General features: G+C 41.1%; 1 protein-coding gene across 1 annotated transcript in view; it reads right to left on the bottom strand.

Moving 5' to 3' along the window:
- Positions 1-10,941, bottom strand: part of Scg3 (secretogranin III) — a 36,894-nt gene extending 25,953 nt beyond the window's left edge. The window contains exons 1-6 of the mRNA XM_075965226.1: positions 9,625-10,941; positions 8,933-8,985; positions 8,273-8,318; positions 7,963-8,178; positions 2,616-2,758; positions 1,310-1,501 (exon numbers count right to left, since the gene is read on the bottom strand). Of these exons, the coding sequence (XP_075821341.1) occupies positions 1,310-1,501; positions 2,616-2,758; positions 7,963-8,178; positions 8,273-8,318; positions 8,933-8,985; positions 9,625-10,027 (1,053 nt within the window). The 5' untranslated portion in view covers positions 10,028-10,941. The remainder of the gene's footprint in view (positions 1-1,309; positions 1,502-2,615; positions 2,759-7,962; positions 8,179-8,272; positions 8,319-8,932; positions 8,986-9,624) is intronic.
- Positions 10,942-18,898: the final 7,957 nt, after the last annotated feature.

Below are 18,898 nucleotides of genomic sequence, written 5' to 3'. Positions count from 1 at the left end.
GAAAGAATACTTTGTTTGCATTAGTGCATTTAGAAGACATGAACAACATGCCAAGCATATGGATGTTTTAGAAATGAATAAATGTAACAAGTGAAGGGTTGTGAAGTCACAACTGCTTTTGCGTAGACCTGTATATCTGTTCCTCCATGAATATGAAAAGTTTGGTGGTTTGAATAGGAATGGACACAGTAGGCTCGTAGATTTGAATGCTTGATCACCAGGGAGTGACACTATTAGGAGGTATGGCCTTGTTGGAGTAGGCCAGAACCGATCTTGTTTTCCTTACTCTTGTAAAATAGCATCTCTGCAGGGCCTGTTGATACACATTTGTAATCCAAGCATTTAGGAACCTGGGAAGATTTGATCTAGAGTTCAAAGACAACATTGGGAACACAGAAAATTCAAGGCCAGCTTGGACTATGTGAGAGAAACACAAACACACACCAAAACAAAACGAAACCCACAGAAACATCACCATATTGCATGTGATAGTTCACGCCTATAACCTAGTTCATAGAAGGTCAGAAGGCATATTTGCCACTGAGCTGAGGCCAGCTTACATATCATGTGAGACTCAGCAAACAACCACCTTCTAAGAAAACCCAACCTCAAAGCAAACAACAGAAGTGTGGCGTTCTATATAGCATTGCTTTGTATTGCATAGGATGCTGGAGGTGCTAAGGGGAGGGGGAGCTTCAGGTCTGTGTACTCGGGAGAAGGAAAATCAAAAGCAAGGCAAGGGATCTCACACCCTCCATTGCTACATTTCTTAGGAAAAAGAACTGAGTGAGGAGACCAAGATCACGGTAGCTTTGTTGATTCCAAGAGGAAAATGCAGAGAGGAGCCCAGGAAGGGGAAATAAGAGTGAACTGCAAGCCCAGATGAAAGGTGATAAACAGGCTTCTGAACCAATGAAAAGGGGAAGGGGCAGGCGGAAGAACGCTGCCTGACACAGAGGAAGGATCAGACTGGGGGTGTGAAGCTGCTGTGCAGAGGATCGATCTATCTACCCCTCTCATCTTTCTTTCTCTCTATGTACATTGACGTTCATACACATGCACTGGGTATAGATGATAACATTTATGTAAATGGATGGAATACCAAAAAAAAGCTTTGGAGCATTGGTTCCAGCACATTTGGGATGCTGTAAATACTTGTATCATATGATATGTTCCCAGTGTGCTAAAAATGAGACACTTTCCAAATACTCTTTGGCATCAGGTAAGGCACTAATTGTACAGAGATACATAAAGCACACATACGCATATGCCCATGACAGGAATGCATTCCTCACACTCTTGTACATACCACTTTCTCTGATATTTTTCCAGCCTGATTCTCGGTTCTGCTTGTGGGTTTATCCAGGGCCTCAGCCTGATTCTCGGTCCTGCTTGTGGGTTTATCCAGGGCCTCCTCGTAATTGTTGGCTTCTTTTGAAATCAATTTTTGTAAAGCCTCTGCTACTTCGTCTTCCAGGGTGTGTGCCTGGCTTTCAGTGATCTGTTATAAAGAGACAAAGCTATAGAGCTGCTATTCCCGTTCCTGGACATAACTAAACAAATAGACACCTGAGCTCTAGTTCAATAACTTCCTGACCTTTTGGCTAAGATAAAATGTAAACTCCAGTTGAACACGCAAGCTTCCAACAGCCCTAATCAGCTATGACTCCCATGAGCCACAGCAATGAATGCCAGCATGGCACAATTTCCCTAAGGGGACAGTAGTGGCATGCATACCTTTGTAGTAACCAACAGCTCTCTAATCAGATGTAAGACCTGCTCAACAAAGCAACAAACGCTGGTGCTGAAGCCTAGCTAACTACTCAGTGCAGATGATGTCATGGATATTGGAGGAGAATCTACAACCACTACTTTACTAAGCCAGCATAATCTCTAACAACAACACAAATATTTGTCTTTATACCCACAGATAAGGTAGTCTTCACTCCTAATCAAGGAAACTTCTCTTTGCAACAGACAATCCTTTCTTATGCAGGCTGTGATGGTGACTGCCCAGCACTCCAGGAAGAAGTAGGCTATTCATTCAAGCTGTCAATGGTACCTGCTGAAATCCAAGGGATGCTTCCTGAGAGAGACACGTGAGGGATGCTGCTCTTTAGCTGAAGGTCACATGATCAGTTACAGGATCCTTGTGACTAAGAACCTCAGAGAAACCTGCTGGGCTGTGTCAGGGCTGAGCAGCCAAGTCGTGACTAGGGAGGATTCAATCGCTCAGAGTTCCTCAAGCATCCACTGCCAGTCTCTGCTCGTGTTATTTCTGGTTTTGCCACACACATCCTCGGCCTCTGCTTCTTAAAGCCTGACTTTCCTTCTAAGCTCATTCCAAATGCCTCTTCCTCTGAAGCCTTTCCCTACTTCCCACTGGGCACACGCCACTCTCTGGCAAACTGCACAGCTCAAAGGAACCCCAAACCGCCTGTGTGATGGGTGTGTGTGCTTATCTGGCCCTTCTGATAAACCCAAGGGAGTCCTTGGGAGCCTAGTACAAAGTAGGTGCCCCATAAACATTTGGTTGCTTGAATTACGAGGCTCAACTTCCCAGGACACTGTAGAGTGTACTGAGAACCGAGTTTGCTCTCCTGCAAACCACTTACTAGGCCAAGATTCAGCAGTTTAGAAACAATCTTGTCAAACACTCCTCTGTCGTTCTCCTCATAGATCCTGGTAGCAATTTTGTGGACAATGTCTTCAGCAGTTAGAGGGGTTCCATCCAGTTGATGCAGGCCATCCGGGTCATCTAGACAGAGCAAGCACAGCTTCACAACATGGCGAGTACACACCTATTCTATGCACCATATTATAGCCCACACTTCCTGAAATACTCAAGATTTTTGTTACATATATTTATCACCTATTCATTTATCATTCATCCCTTTAGAGATAGTGTCCTACTATGTCACCCTGGCTGACTTGGAACTTCCAGCAGTTCTTGGCTTCTGCCTCTTGAGTGCTGAAATGACAGTCGTGTACTGCCATGCCTGGCTGATGGAGTACCTCTACATAACAAAGCTTAAAGTTAAAGCTTAATAACAATAATAAACCCCAGTTCCAAAAGACAGGGAGCTTATTTTATGAGCTTGGAATAAAAATATTAAAGTGAGAGATCTGCATGAACATCATGCAAATTTTGCAGAGAAGCCTGTGAATATATGTCCTTAGTTTTCCTGGGAATTCATTTAACGTAACTTCAGAATAAAGCAAGGGATCATTCTGAGTGAGAAAAAGGGGCTGTGTGTGATGGTTCATGCCTGCAAACCTAGTGCTTGGGAGCCTGAGGCAGGAGGATTGACATGAGTTTGAGTCTAGGCTTGGCTAACAGGGAGAGACCTTGTCTCAAACAAAGCAAACTCAAACTCTAAACAACAAGAACAACGATGATGACAATGACAACAACTAATGTGAGGGAGAAAGGGGACAAAGTCAATGAAGCCTTGGTCCATCCACACAAGAATCCCAGAAGTCTATACCACATTGAACAGGTGCACTTTACAGAGTATACCACATTAAACAGGTCTGCTTTACAGAGTATCTATACCACATTGAACAGGTCGCTTTACAGAGTATACCACATCGATCAGATCTGATTTACAAAGTGTTAATAATCTGTCATATGGAGGCAGATGGGAAAGATCAGTGGTTTAGCATAGTGATTTCTCTTGTTCTCTATAGACCTTGGATCACTGTACAAAATAATAAGGGCATTGGTCTCTGTGCTTAGCTCAGTGGTAGAGTGCTTGTCTAGCATTTGTAAAGCCCAAACAATAAAACAAACAATTATGAGTAAGGGTTTATTTAATTTGATTTTATTGGAGTTATAAGGAACAGATGAAATAAGATTGTAAATGCACATTTTGAATCATACAGTAGTGTGTGCAAGAGTGTACTATTGCAATTATGCCTAGTGGATTTAGATTTTTAATTTTTTTGTTTTGTTTTTCAAGATACGGTTTCTCTGTGTAACAGCTCTGTCTGTCCTGGAACTTACTCTGTAGACCAGGCTGGCCTCGAACTTACAGAGATCCACTTTTGCCTCCTGTGTGCTGGAATTAAAGATGTGTGCCACCACTGCCTGGCAGATTTTTAAAGGAATTGTGATTTTTTTCTGGAGAAAATGAAAATAGAATTCCTTGCTAGATATGTTTTGAATAATGCTTTATTTTTTGAGACAGAGTATCATTATGTAGGCTGGCTTTGAACTCTCAGAGATCTGCTTGCTTCTGCCTCCAGAGTGCTGAGATTAAATGCATGTACCATAACACCCAGCTCTATGACTATAATCCTTATCACTTTCCCTCAATGAAAGAACAACATATTTCCATCCCAATTCTGCCCTTTTCTTCCACGACCCTCGGGGATCTGGCCAGGGAATTTCTCCCATGGCATGGCCTTTCTTCTAGACCGTGGGGATGGTGGCAGCGCAGCTTCAGGGAGACACCCTCTCCTGTCTTTGGACGCAGGCTTTATAAAGATGGGTGGTGATTATACACAAAGGTCGTGTTCTTGCTCAGCCACAAGCCCTTTGAGACCCAAGTGCCAGAGTGACAAAAATCATAAAATTAGTCCCCTTCATGTCTGGTTGGAAGTGGAGTTCTTCATCTGTTTCTCAGGAGCACAGCCTCTCTATCACTTCGGTCTGAATTTTCCATTTGTGGGTTGCAAGTCAGGCGCTGGGGACTAGTCTTCCGTCTACGCAGAGGAGGAAGAATTCACTTCCCTCCCCACTTCTCCCTTAGGAGCTGAGAAGGAAAGAATGTTGGCTGCCTGCTGACGCTGGAAAAAAACCCAGATGACTGTTTTTCAGCTCATTTACTTCCCAGTGGGGAGAATGCTGGAAACTCAGAAGAAATGTCTTCCTCCTCTGCTGCGCCACTGCGGGCTCTTGAGCCAGGAACTCAGGTCTCCCACGGTGGAACTTTGAGAGCTGCAGTTAAAAGCGAAGTACTTGGCCACTGCCCTTACCTTCCATCAGTTTTCCCCACGCTCTTTGAAAATGAGAAGAATACCTTAAGGTGATTTCCCAGCTGTGCTCAAAGGAGTGTTTTATGCTTCCCGTGTGAAGCTTCAGAAAGAAGCCGGCATCGATTCAAATTTTAACCTTTAGGCAGCTACAATGCTCTATACAGACATCAAAGGACTGTGGCCTGTCATTATCTTCCCTGTTATGTCTTGTATTCCTTATCTCATTTAATACCTAGAATTCATTTCTCAAGTAAAATTAAAGTTTTACTATGTGCCAGACCTGACCAGAGGTGGAGCGCTGGCTGTACCTAGTACCTCATTTAACACTTGGAATTCGTTCTTTAGTTTAATTGAATTCAAGTCTTAATATCTGCCAGACACTGGTAGAGCGATGGTTGTGTTTAGCATGGTCCCTGGATGCACAGAGCTTATTATCTAGATCATAACCTGCAATGTGAGAATTCCACAATAAATTCCTGCTACTGAACACTCAAAGGCACCTCAAGCATAAGCATATAAGGAGAAACAGGCAAGGATTTTGAATCTGGAGCTTTCTTAAAGGCAGTCTTGGGTCCGAGGACATAGCCTGCTGAAGACCCTCTCCCTCGCTCTACCTCTGGGGGTGGAGCCTGCACATCTCTGATGCTCTGTTCGGATGCTAGGTGGGTTCAGACCTGCTGGCTCTAGGATTTGTGGGCTCTGAATGAAAACTAGACCTTCACCCATAAAACATTCTCTCTAAGACCCTTGACTTAGTCTCCGTAGGATCTCAAGTAAAGTTAAAGCAAATCTAGGCATAAGTCAAAAGACATGAGGACCAGCCCTATCGATTTAAGCCTACAAACTGGCAGTAAAATGACTAATTAAAAAGTAGCCGCTCAAGTCACAAACAAATCTGTGTCTCTGTTGGTGCCTACAACCAGTGTGGCTAATCAAGTCAGACAAATACTACATTCTTTTTATTACTTTATTAAACCAAATGTTCTGTTTAACCAGAGCAATCAAATTAATTTCTTTTACGCAGTTATGCCTAGTGTCGATTTGCTTCTGGTCAATATACCTTAGGTTAAAAAGTAGAATTCAAGATTTAAATTCTCCAAATAGCAGAACATAAATCATTACCTCCATCTACTCAACACATATAATGCACTTTAAAAGTCTCCTCATTGCTATGAAACAAAAATAAAGACAGAGAAGAAAGCCTGTGCTCACTTCTAAGCACTAGTCTTCAGAATTGAAAATACTCTATTTACAGAGGTTCACTGATTTCCTCACACGTTCTTTCATTTCTTTGCTTATTTATAGAATCATACAATGAATTAACGACTATTCAGGCACTGCCCTATAATGTCTCTGTTCTTGTGAGCTTTTCAATGTAGTTTGGATAAGAGCAATCGTAAGTGGTTACAGTTACAAATATAAAAGTTCAAACTACAAGAAGAGTAATGATGGCAAGGAGCAAAATGTCTATCAGATCATGTATGCTGGACAAGCCCAGAAGTGTTTGACAGGAACTATATGAGGGATTTTGGTTTTGGTCCTAAGAAATGAGAAACTACTAAAAGAGATTTATGGGAAATAAAGAAGGCATGCTCTGCTCATCCCATATAATCCCAGCATCTAGATAGAAGCACACGATCCTCATGATCTAGGCTAGGCTGAGCTACGTACAAGGTCTTGGCTAAAAACAAACACTCAAACAACAAAACAAAATAAAACTAAAACCTAATGGCATTCTGGTCATCGTGGCACACATGTTTGCAATCTCAGAAGTCAGAAAACTGAGGCAGGAGGATTATGAGTTTAAGACCAGCTTAGACAATATAGGAAATACTGTCAAAAAAAAATCTGAGGAGCTGTGGTTATAGCTCAGTGGTAGCGTGATTAACTGCCTAGCATGCATGAGGCCTCAAGCTTGATACTGAGCACCCCCTACAAGGAATGACATGCACATATTTCAATATTTTATATTTGGAAATTAAAAGTCTACTCCAGTTGTCACATCATGAATAGGCTGAAAAAAAAACTGTAGTAGTTGCTGGGAGATCTGTAAAATATTTTGTTGTAGTTCAAATGAGACACGATTGGGTATTGGGTAAGGACAGTGGTGACTGTGAACAGTAGTTTTTCTGTTGGTAAAACATGGGAACTAACTTGGGAAGCAAAATGAACCAGTTTTGGAAGATTAGGATTGAAGAGGTTAAAAAAAAAAGAGAATTATTTCAATTTTAGATTTCTGTCATGAAGAAAAAAAAGGATAAATAGCAGCAAAAAAGAGGAAAGATCTTTTGAAGAGGATCTGTGAGGAGGAAAGAGGTCATGAGTTGACTCTGGAATACATTCGGTTTTCTGTGGACCTGACACTTCCAAGGTAAGATGCTAGGTAGAGAGGAAATAGGTCTATAGTCCAGAGAGGTCTGAGTTTAAATGTATAATTGCTAGATGAACAAAGGCAAGAGGTGGAAACTACCAACAAGAAAATAGTGGACATTTCATTACTGGGAAGGCATATTTTATTGATCTAGTTATTTGAAGAAATAATGTTTTATTTGTAGTAGTTATTAAAATAAATAAAAATAATAAAATGAATTTACTAATGTAAATACAGATATCAGGTTTTAAAAAATTTCAAAGCATCGGCAAGGAATCCAGTACTGTGGTCACTGTTATTGCTCTTTTGAAATGGAGTCTGGTTAACTTGGTACTTTATGTAGCCCAGAATGGACTTGTGATGACAGGCATGACCCACCATGCCTGTCAGAGTAAAGGAAACATTAAAGGGAAAAGTAGAGACTCTAGACTGTTTTTTGTATATTATCAGTAAGTTTTGGTTTTACCTCAGCTTTGGACCCAACACATGACAGGTCATGAGCATATTAGATATATTTTGTGACCTTTATAAGTATGTGGCTTTTTTTTAGTATGTAATGAAAAACTCAAAATGAGACAAAAAGATAGTAAAGCATCCTTTAAATCATTTACCTTGAAATTTATGGTCCAGTCCACTCTTTGTAGAATCATACTCATCAATCAGTTTTCGGTTTTTAGTTGAATCAACATCTTCCACATCCAGTGTGTTACCAAATGGGGGGCTTCTTATAGACTGCTTTTCTTTCTCAAGTTTTTCCTTTTCTGTTATCGCCCTTAGCAGGTTCAAGTTATCGACAGAAGAATAATTTCTTTCACTTGGCTTGCTTTCTGGAAGAAAAGTTCCAAGCCCAACACATCGATTTTAGTTTAGAATCCCATGACCTACATTATTTAACTGAACAGCAATATGAATTCCTTTTACCTGGAGGGTTTGTCTTTTTAATCTTGTCTGCCTCTGCCTCAGCAATCTGTGAAACAAACAGGAGACAGATCGCATTTTAAAGCAATGTTTCACAGCTTACCAAGTATACAAGCCAAATGATTTACTCTCTAGAAGATTTAGTTTTGTTTGTAAAAAGCATTGCTATGAGGATTAAATGAGATAAACAAAGGACTGGTGCACTTTAAGTACGAATTCCTTTCTCCTGTAATATTGACTAAAAATAAATCTTCAACCAAGCAGTGTGGCATATGCCTATAATCCCAGCAATCAAGAGGATGAGGAGGGAAGATCAAGGGTTGTAGGCTACCCAGCAAGACTCTGTCTCAAACAAAACAACACACATGTCAGTAAATTAAGCCATCTTCTAAGAGTGGATGCAGTATTGATCTTGCTGGGCTATCATCATGTGGGCACTCTAGCACTCTCTATGGACATAACTCAATGGACATAGCACTTAATGGACATAACTGTGAGAACATACAATTATCGAAACTAGATTCCTCACCTTAATTTTTGTCAATTTATTATTAATGTCCCAGAGTTTGTAAATTCAAAATGGCTAAGATATCACAACATAATTACAATAAATAATCATGAGAATAAAACGACATAGCAGTTACAATTTTACATCCAACCCACCTGTTCATTCAAAGGTCTTTCTGCACTTAGTTCTCTATTATGCAGAGATTTGTCTAGAATAAATACATAAAAATATAATTTAATTGTGCATTTGGATGATAAAATATGTTTCTCATTAAAATGAAAACAGTGAAAAATCTTTTAGAGAAATAATTCTGGGTGGTTATGAAATAAAATTTATATTAGCAAAGATTATCACTGGTGTTCATGATGAGTATCAGTGTTGGTAAGCTTAATATATTACTGCATTCCCTGAGTTAAATGTAATCACACTTTTGTTTTCTGATCAGAAATTTAACATATAGTTCTAATTCTTGACTTATTAAGTCTTCAATTAGAAATATAAATTTTGATGATCATTGCTGGCACATTAAAAGAGATCACAGATTCCTGCTTGAGTAATGAATAGATTATCTTAGAAAAAAATCCAAGCCACTTTAAGAACAGGCACTTGCTCTCTTTTCCAAAATAAAATTCTTATAAGCAGCTCATGTTATTGCCCTGTTATCTAAAAAGTGAAGGAGAAAAATTCACCTTCGTTTTCTAAAGTCAAAACGATTCTGTCATTATGCAGAGATTAGATCTGATTAGAATAACTAGGCAAGGCGATTTAGAGCTCATAGGTCACACCAAGCTTTGCCTCTGCTGGGCCAAATGAAAGAGAGCTCAGAAGTAGAGAAATGTCCACTTACCTTGACTGCCTTCAGGTTTGGGGAAAGCTTGTATTGGGCCGCTATTGAGCACCAACACCAGTATCCAAGAGCCGGTCCAAAGGAACCCCATTCTTCCTTGCTCCCTCTGCTCTCTGCTGGAAACAGCTTGGCGCTGGGCCCCTGAGCTGTAGCTTTTGTTATGAATGAGAAGGGGAGTAAGAAGCTGGCAGGGACAGGAGCCGGAGCGCGGGGAGAGAGAGGAGCTGCGAGGCCTGCAGTTGTGCTGGCCTGGAGATGAAGCTCCAGCGGGCCTAGAGCAGGTGAGCAGGTGCAGCGGGCGCTGTCCGCTCCGCGGGTGCTGAAGTTCCTGCGCGAGCGGACGCGGGCCTGGGCGTAGCTTTACTCCACTAGCTCCTGGAGAGGAAGTGAGGAGGAGGCGCATGCTCCATGCAAACCAGGGGCATGAGGATGGCGTCAGCGACCCAGAGCTACTCCAATCCCGCGGGAACGGAGAGGGGGAGGGGCGACAGGCAGGCTAGCGTATTTTCCATGCCGCAGTCCTGGGTATATTCCTATGTCCAAGTCAAGTCAGATTGCAGGACGCTAGCAAGGACTACATGCCCTCTCTACCTGTGAACCTATAAAGGAGAAAAGGATAATCTTGACTAATTTTGACTTGTGATTCTTCTGCAGTATCTGCTCCAAAATCGCTTCCTGCTATACTCAAAAGGTATAATTCTATTACACCTATAGAATTATACTAAAAATATGATTCTATTAAATCGTAGAAAGCCCTGCTTTTAGTGATCAGTGTTGACATTCTCTTGATGTTTTTGCATCTTAGCTCCCCAGGAGTCTTTTGATTGGGAAATTGTACGAATATTTTTTCCCAAATAGATTGCGCATCACTCTCGCAGATCTTGAGACAGAGAAGAAAAACAACCGTTGTCCCTCTAGGAATGAGAGTCCTCAATAGTCAGGGAGATGAGCAAAAATACTCAGTTTTGTTTTCCTTTTCCCAACGAAGTAGGAAAAAATAGTTCACTTTTGTGACATTGTTCCCGGAGTTCCATTTATACCTGAGGATCTTGATGTTCTGGGAGTCCTCCTAGAAAAGCAAAAGCCGTGAAAAAACATTCCTCCCCTCATAATCAAGTCAGAGGGGTGCTTCCTATAACTATCCCAGAAGCTTGAGGTCATTGCATACAGCTTACTATCCCAAGACCAAAGCGGTGAATGCAGACAGCATAATGTGAGCAGGGTGCTGAGCCAGCTCTTTAGTCTGATTTTTAAGCAGAACTTGGATCTTTTCCTTTCAACTGCAGCCTGCTGGGAACCGGGCTGAATAATGACCACAAAGAGGGATCCAGCACAATCAGGCCTTTGATTTCTGCATCCTCCCTTTCAAGGACCAAGTTACTTAATTAAAAACCCCAAGCAAACAAACAAACAAAAACAAACCCACTGACAAAACAATTTCCCTCTTTCTGGAAGTTTTGAGTTTAATGGTCATGCAAGTATTTAAGTTAAGAATCTAAAAGTCTTTTTGTTTGTTTCTATGTGAGTCTTTTTAAAAAACTGACACATAAAATTTGAGGTTATAGAATACTTCCAAATCTAGCAGTTACTTCAAACCAAACAGCTCTTTCTTAATGGTGAATAGAACAGTGTTATTGTCCTAGTAAGCTGCAGGGGCCAGAGAGATGGCTCAGTGGCTAAGAGTATAGGCTGCTCTTACAGAGGACCCAACACCCACATAAGTGCAGCTCACAACTGCCTGTAACTACAGCTCCAGAGGATCTGACACCCTCTTCTGGCCTCTGCAGCTACTCATTTTCACATACTTGTACTGATATTTTGTTTGTGTTTTATAACAGATAAAGCTTGCCTGAAGATCAGAGTGCAGAGTTAAGCCACCAGAGGCCAGGCAGTGGTGGTACACACCTTTAATACCAGGACTTGGGAGGTAGAGGCAGACAGATCTGTTAGTTCAAGGCTATCCTGGGCTACATGAAATTGATCCAGTCTATAAGAGAAACAGAGCTCACACAAAGGATCCCAGCACTTGGGATTCCATGCTTTTAAGCCCAGCACTAGGAAGGTGGAGACAGGAGTGATATGGCTGGGCAGAGAGATGAATATAAGGCAGAAGGAGACAGGAGTTCAGTGCAGTCTAAGATTTTGTAGAGATGCCATTCAGTCTGAGGACTCGGTGGAGACAGGATCTTGCCCCCTTTGGTCTGAGGATTCAGTAGAGGTGAAAGGTCTCTCTAATGACTGACTCCTTTATTTCTCTGATCTTTCAGCATTTACCCTGATATCCGACTCCAGGTTTTTATTATTAAGACCAATTAGAATTTGCACAACACATATTTCCATATAGACACCCATATAATAATAATTTTTTATATATATTAAAAAATTAGGTCATATTTTTAAAATCACAGCTGTGTGAAGAGTAATTTCTTTAGATTCTTGTTTCTTAAAATTAAACGACAGCTTTTCTAGCTGATGTGTCTATTCCATTTGTTATTGTGTTAGATGGACACTTAGCCTTGGATCAAGTGATATTTCAGATCGGCTGAATTATGGAGCAGGAAGGAATTATAGAACATGAATTAGTTTACTTTCTTTAGTTTTATTATACGTGACCATGCTGGAAAAGAATAGATCTGAAAATGGTGTAATCATAATTTAATTTATTTATTTAAGTTAACAGATATATATTGAACACTTGGAATGTAGGAATGAACGTACCAGGTACGTCTTAAGAGAGCTGTTTGTATAAAAAGACAAGATAACATTGGTCACTGATGCTCTCTTGCCTAGTAAGGAGAAAAAAGGAAACAAACGAACAAACAACCCCTAAATCAAAAATAAACTGTAGTGAAATCAACAACAAAACAGCTATATAGTGGACAGGCTTCATGTACAACATGATGTTATTAGTTAAGTTTAAGTGAGCAAACAATCATAGAGGCTTGTTACTCGTCTCCATTGTATGTATAGAGTTCAAATGGAGTCCAATTAATAGAATTAATGACCAGGCAAGATGTGGTGGTTTGAATAAAAATGGCCCCAAAAGGTCCATAGGGAGGGGCACTATTAAGAGGTGTGACCTTGTTGGAGTAGGTGTGGCCTTGCTGGAGGAAGTATGTCATTGGAGAGGGTGGGCTTTGAAGTTTCAGAAGCTCAAGCCAGGTCTAATGGCTCATTCTCTCTTCCTGCTGCCTCCTGATCCAGATGTAGAATGCTCAGTTACCTCTCCAGCACCATGTCTGCCTGCATACCACGTGCTTCCCACCATGATGATAATGGACGAAACCTCTCAATTGTAAGCCAGCTCCAGTCAAATGTTTTCTTATATAAGAGGTGCTGTGGTCATATTGTCTCTTCACAGCCATAAAAAATGAATAAGACACAGGGTTTGGAAGAAAAATTTAATAATTTTTTAATACTAAAAATATTAAAATATTTTATTCTTATATGCAAAGACATATAAACATTAAATATTTTAAACTAAGAGCATACTCCTGAACCAGATGATCACAGGGACAGGCGGTAAGAGTAGTACAGCACATAGTGAGTTTGTTGCTGTGACCTGCATGTTTTTCAGCACAGAAGGAGATAAACTGTCACGCGAGAAGATGCCTTTTGAGCAGAGAGTCTTGAAGCACCTCATCTGCTGGCACACACCTCTAATCCTACCACTCAGGAGATGGGGGTAGTAAGAGCATGAGTTCAAGGCTAGCTTTATTACACTACAAGTTCAAGGCCAGCCTGGACTACATGAAACCTTGTCTCAAAAAGTAAACAAGCAGCATAGCAATAGGTAGGACAATTAGAAGATATGTCTACTTATTATGGAAAAAGTATGATATTAATTATTATTAATAAGTGATTGCTTTATTGACTGTTATTATGTATTTTATAGCAGAAGATGTCAAATATAAAAGTAAACAATATATGGAAATGGACACCATAAATCCATTGTCCAGCTTCAATAATTATAAACCCACAACTTCTTGATATTTAAATTCCTAGCCACTGCAAGCCCATGGGAGGCCTGTCCCTTTCTGAGTGGAAATAATGGAGCAGATGAAGACAGAGGTAGATAGGGAAAGGGAGAGGACCAGAGGAGGGGAGGGAAGGGAAACTGGTTGATATGAAAAATACATGGAAAAAGATTTATTTAAATAAAAAATTAAAACATTCCTAGCCACTTCTAATACATAATGAATTAATTGCCCATAAAAGCCATGGACATTATTTCATTTCATCCATACATATATCAGTGCATTTCTCCAAAAGATAGATTATCTTTCCAATATTATTGTAGCATTTTAAACAAACCTCTCAAGAATAATACTGTTTTAATATCATTAAATATCCAGAATTTAAGTTTCTTGATTTTCCTTATAAATATTTTTTAATAGTTGGCTTGCTTGGACCAGTATCCAAACAAGACTGTCCACTGCATGTGTTAGGGGAAATTTTCTAAAAAATACAAATAAACAAAAATAGGGGCAACAAAAATCATGTGCTCACCCATTCATCTGATAGAGATAACAATAAGTAAGTAGGACATGCTTTTTTCTAAGAAAATATTTTGTTTGAATATTTGTAAAGCTGTGCCTCTTGCTATAAATATATACTCACATATCTGTCCTGTCTATACAACAAAACTATGAATTTATAAAGGAAAAAGATCTTGCCGAAGTTATGGTGATTTACCAGTTTTTTTACACACTATCTGGAAATGACTTGTTTAAATAAATGAATGAAGTGGTAGAGGGTTACCTACTTATTAGTGTTTTCATAGCGCTGAAGCTAGGCTTGCTGTCCTGGCTCAGGATCATGGCACGGTCAGCACGGTCCCGGCTCAGCATTTTCATTAATAATGAGTATCCACAAAAGGCCCGAGAAGAGGGAGGAGTCTGAGCTGCACAGACTCTCAGAGCTACAGAGTGATGGCAACAGATCTGTTGCTGTGAGAGGAGATGACCCGGGTGCTCATTCTTGAGATGGCTAATGGTCCGGTGCAAAGGAGAAGTAAATGAGGAGTCTGGCAGTGTGCCATGAGAGGAGAGATGCAATAACCCAACATAATGCAGCAAATAGCATGACTAATGCAGTCAAGAGGAGGGAAACGAGGGAAGAATATAAACAAATAAACTAGCTCAAACAGTCAAACGTCATAGTTCACCTACACACAGAAACTTCCAGAACTGAATGTGAGAGTGGGTGGCAGGAGAAGGTGGTTGCACAGAAAACTTTTCTGGTTCACTTATTTTGTACTGTGGTTGAATGAGATGAAGCTAATGGCCCAGCTCAGGGCCTGGGGGAGGAAGAAGTGGAGGAGGCACTGTGGATGCTCCCTTAGAACCGCAAGGAAGAACAATTTCCCATCATGAGTCAGAGAGAGAGAGAAAGAGTGAAGCCATCAGGGGTGCTCCATCTTCTAAGTTTTAAAACACTATTTAAAACACATCTGCAATACAATATTAAACAGATCAAGCAGAACAGAGCGAAATAATCACTTTGCCCATTAGCATTGATTCCTATTACAAAGTATTAGGAAATTACAAAAATACCTTTCTTGGTATTTTTGTGTATGCACAATTATACATACAGGTTTATCATAAAGTTTGCTTCCCATCATACTTGTGGTAGATGCCTGGTTTTAGTTCTTTTGTTGAGCAGTTTAGAAAACTTTGAATTTTTTTCTTTTTTCTTTCTTTTTTTATTTATTAAAGATTTCTGTCTCTTCCCCGCCACCGCCTCCCATTCCCCATAGAGCAATCAGGGTTTCCTGCCCTGTGGGAAGTCCAAGGACCACCCACCTCCAACCAGGTCTGGTAAGGTGAGCATCCAAACTGCTTAGGCTTCCACAAAGCCAGTACATGCAGTAGGATCAAAAACCCATTGCCATTGTTCTTGAGTTCTCAGTAGTCCTCATTTTCCGCTATGTTCAGTGAGTCCGGTTTTATCCCAGGCTTTTTCAGACCCAGGCCAGCTGGCCTTGGTGAGTTCCCCCCCAAAAAACCATGAGTGGTTACCATGAGTGAGGATGATGGGCAAGTACCAACTAGCAAATCCCAAAGGTGGACATGACTAGACTTATGGTGAGTAGTACATAGTGGGTCACAATTTCATGGGGCCTAACACTAAGAACCAGAGCTCAGAGTTGAAAAGGAAGGGAATTTATAAGGACTAGGAGGGAGGCCAGTATAGAAGAATTTCTGATTTGTTAGGCAGACATCTACAGTGGTTTTTATTTTGCACAGTTCTTCTAACCTGCCTGGTTGTGCCTTCCCTAATGAAAGGAATTGAAATGGCGTAAATAGGGATGCATAGAAATAAGCATGAATCTTTAAATGTTCACAAAACTCAGATCTTAGCTGCTTACCCCTCTGCCTGCCCCCCCATCTCTCTTCCTCACCCTTTCGTCTCCATTTTCAATAAGTGATCTGGATATGTAGCCCAGGCTAACTTCAAACTTATAATCCTTCTGCATCAGCCTCCCAAGTACTAGGATCTCAGGTATGTGCCGAAATGCTTAGTAGTAGACTTTAATCTTCTTTTCTTTTTCAGTTTTTCAAAAGAATATATTTTGTTTATTCTTTGACAGTTTTGTACATGTAAAGAATGCATCTTGCTAATACACACTTTCAACTCCCTCAGGAACCCCCAACTCCTCTTTCCCACTCCCACCAGACACTCCTAACATTTCCCTTTCCCCTTCTTCTTTTACTCTCTCCCCTTTTTATTAATAGCCCACTGAGTCCAACTAGTGATGCCTGTTGGAATGTTGGCTGATTGTGTTGATCAGTCTTGTGCAGGTAAGCACAGCTACAGGGTGTTCATGGGTGCAATGGCCATACCACAGAAAGAACACTTCATTTGCTTCTTCTATTTAGGAACAAGACGAGAGTGTCCACAGGGTGGACTTCTCAGTTTAAGTTTGCATCTATGGATTCTCAAAGGGTCTAGGTTTCTAATGTTTGGATTCCATGGGACAAATAGCTTCTAAGTCATTTTCAGGAAGTGATTCAAAGAGCACATCTCTCTACTGGTCAATCAGATCACAGACAACAGCAGGAAGCAAATCCAATCTAAGTGTATCTGCTCCATTTGACCATGAACTAAATCAATGACTGAGGAAGCCATGTCCAGGTTCAGAGAGTCTCCACTGGACCAAAGCAGCAGGCACTTCTTTCTTGCTTAGCTCCATGTTTGGCTATCCTGGTGGTTTCCTGAATCTTCCTTCAAACAAAAAAAATGATTCTGTAGAGGCTGAAGAGACTCTAACTCAGCAGAACTAGAGCGTTGCCTAGAGCTGAGATCCTCAGTGGCTGGCAGTGGCAGGTTAGGAGCCGTTCAACCTCAGTTTGAGACCTTCTTTGTTGCATGTGGATTTAATCTGTTTACCTGACTTCAGAACCTGGAAGGACATGAAGAACAGCTGGAAACCTTGTCTTAGGAGTTGAGACCACTTGGAGAACAAAGGAGTAGAAAGGATCCTTCAGAAAATCTCCCTTTCCTTTTCTCCCTCCCTTCCTCCTTACATTTCTTTCTCTGTATGTATGTGTGTATGCAAACACACATGTGCTTGTTCATGATATGGCTGTGTATGCATGCACACACATGCGGCGGCCAGAGGCCAATTTCAGATGTCCCTCAGGTGCTATTCACCTTGTTTATTGAACTAAGGTCTCTCCCTGGAACCCAGAGCTCACCAAACAGGCTAAGCTGCTGGCCAGAGTTCTGAAGATCTACCTGTGCTCTTCCCAGTGCTGGGACTATCTGCACCCGCCTTTTCCTTTCCTTTTCTTTTTTAAAATACAGTTGCTCAATGTTGGGGTCTCTTGCCCCAACATAAACTACTTTTCCCTCCCTGGACCTGAGTGGAGGCGTGGGAATAATTGAGACACAGTTCACACAGCAATATCGGAAGGGAGTCTCAGGCTTCATTCATTCCTGAAGATCTACCCACATTTATTTTCCGAATACTTTTTGTTCCCAAAGGTAAACTAAGGTAGAAGTTCATTAACATTCTCTTTTTGTCTGCTAGGTCACTAGCTTGGCATTCACACCTCTTCTCAGGCGATCTACATAATTACAAAAGAGCATATCCTGAGCCTTTGTTAGGTAGAGACAGCCTGTCTAGAGGGTATGTGATCGCTCTGGATGTGATCGCTCTGGATACCAACAACAGCCCAAGAACTTGGCTATCACACCATATAGAAATATGGGCCTACAGCTCAAGATTGAACTTGGGTTACTACACTTATGCATTTTACCCACTGAACCATCTCTGCAACCCCCTTCTTAAGAAATTCTTAAGCTCTTTATATAATTGTGAGAAAACCTACGCTTTATTAAGCATTATATGTGTTTATTGTGTGTGTGTATGTGTGTGGTGTGCATGCCATGGATGCATGTAGGGGTCTTAGGACAACTGCTTATAGACGGAGAAAGAGGTAAGACTGCTCTTTCTCCATTGATTTCCCAAAGGTGTTCTGAGAAGACAATTGAATGTCTTCCTTAGGGGAAATGGAAATCAATGGCTTTGCTTTGCTGCTACAAAGCCCATCCTCCAGACATTCCCAATACGACCCAGAGTGTTTTAGCTGCCAACTCCCTGAGTTTCCAAACTGAGAAGGAATTAGGCCACCATTTCTTTCTAGACAGTGTCAAGGTGTAATTAGGTAGAGCTAATGCCTTCTGGGAAAGAGTGCCTATTGGTTCTTCCCACGCCTGACTCATGGAGCAATAGTTAAGAGAGGCTTATATGAGTGCTTCTGTGGTCTCTCTAGCCTCATTACGTCCCACTCTCCTCCTGCCCCAGAGCTTCAGCACTATCAGCCTCTGATGCTTTTGCCACAGCCAGGCAGGTCCTCACATGGAAGCTCTCACTGAGACTGCCTCTCCTGCATGGAATAGTCTCTAATGGTTCATTCTCTAACTTCTTCCAAACCTGAAGTCAGATGTCAACTCAGTGATAGGCTGAAGTTTCACCCTCTTTTCTTCCATGGACCACAATCCTTTATCTTGTTCCTCGACAGTTGTCTCTTTTGATCTTCCTGTATAATTTATCTGTCTTTCCAAAGCCCCTGGAACAGTACTGGTCATATAAACACTCACTGAAAACACTGGAAGGACACAAGGACAAAGTTCAGACCCATGTTCCTCAGTACTTCAAGCCAGTCCTGGATTCAAGCTCATTGTTACCAAACTCTCTCTTCCGGGAAACCTCCAGTCTATAGTTTAAAGCAACCAGCATGGTCTTTAAAACAAGAAAGCTGGTGTG

This window comes from Microtus pennsylvanicus, chromosome 3 (genome assembly GCF_037038515.1).
Source record: "Microtus pennsylvanicus isolate mMicPen1 chromosome 3, mMicPen1.hap1, whole genome shotgun sequence".
Lineage (NCBI taxonomy): Eukaryota > Metazoa > Chordata > Mammalia > Rodentia > Cricetidae > Microtus > Microtus pennsylvanicus.
The sequence above is the reverse complement of the archived record's forward strand: the minus strand, read 5'-3'. Positions and strand labels throughout refer to the sequence as shown.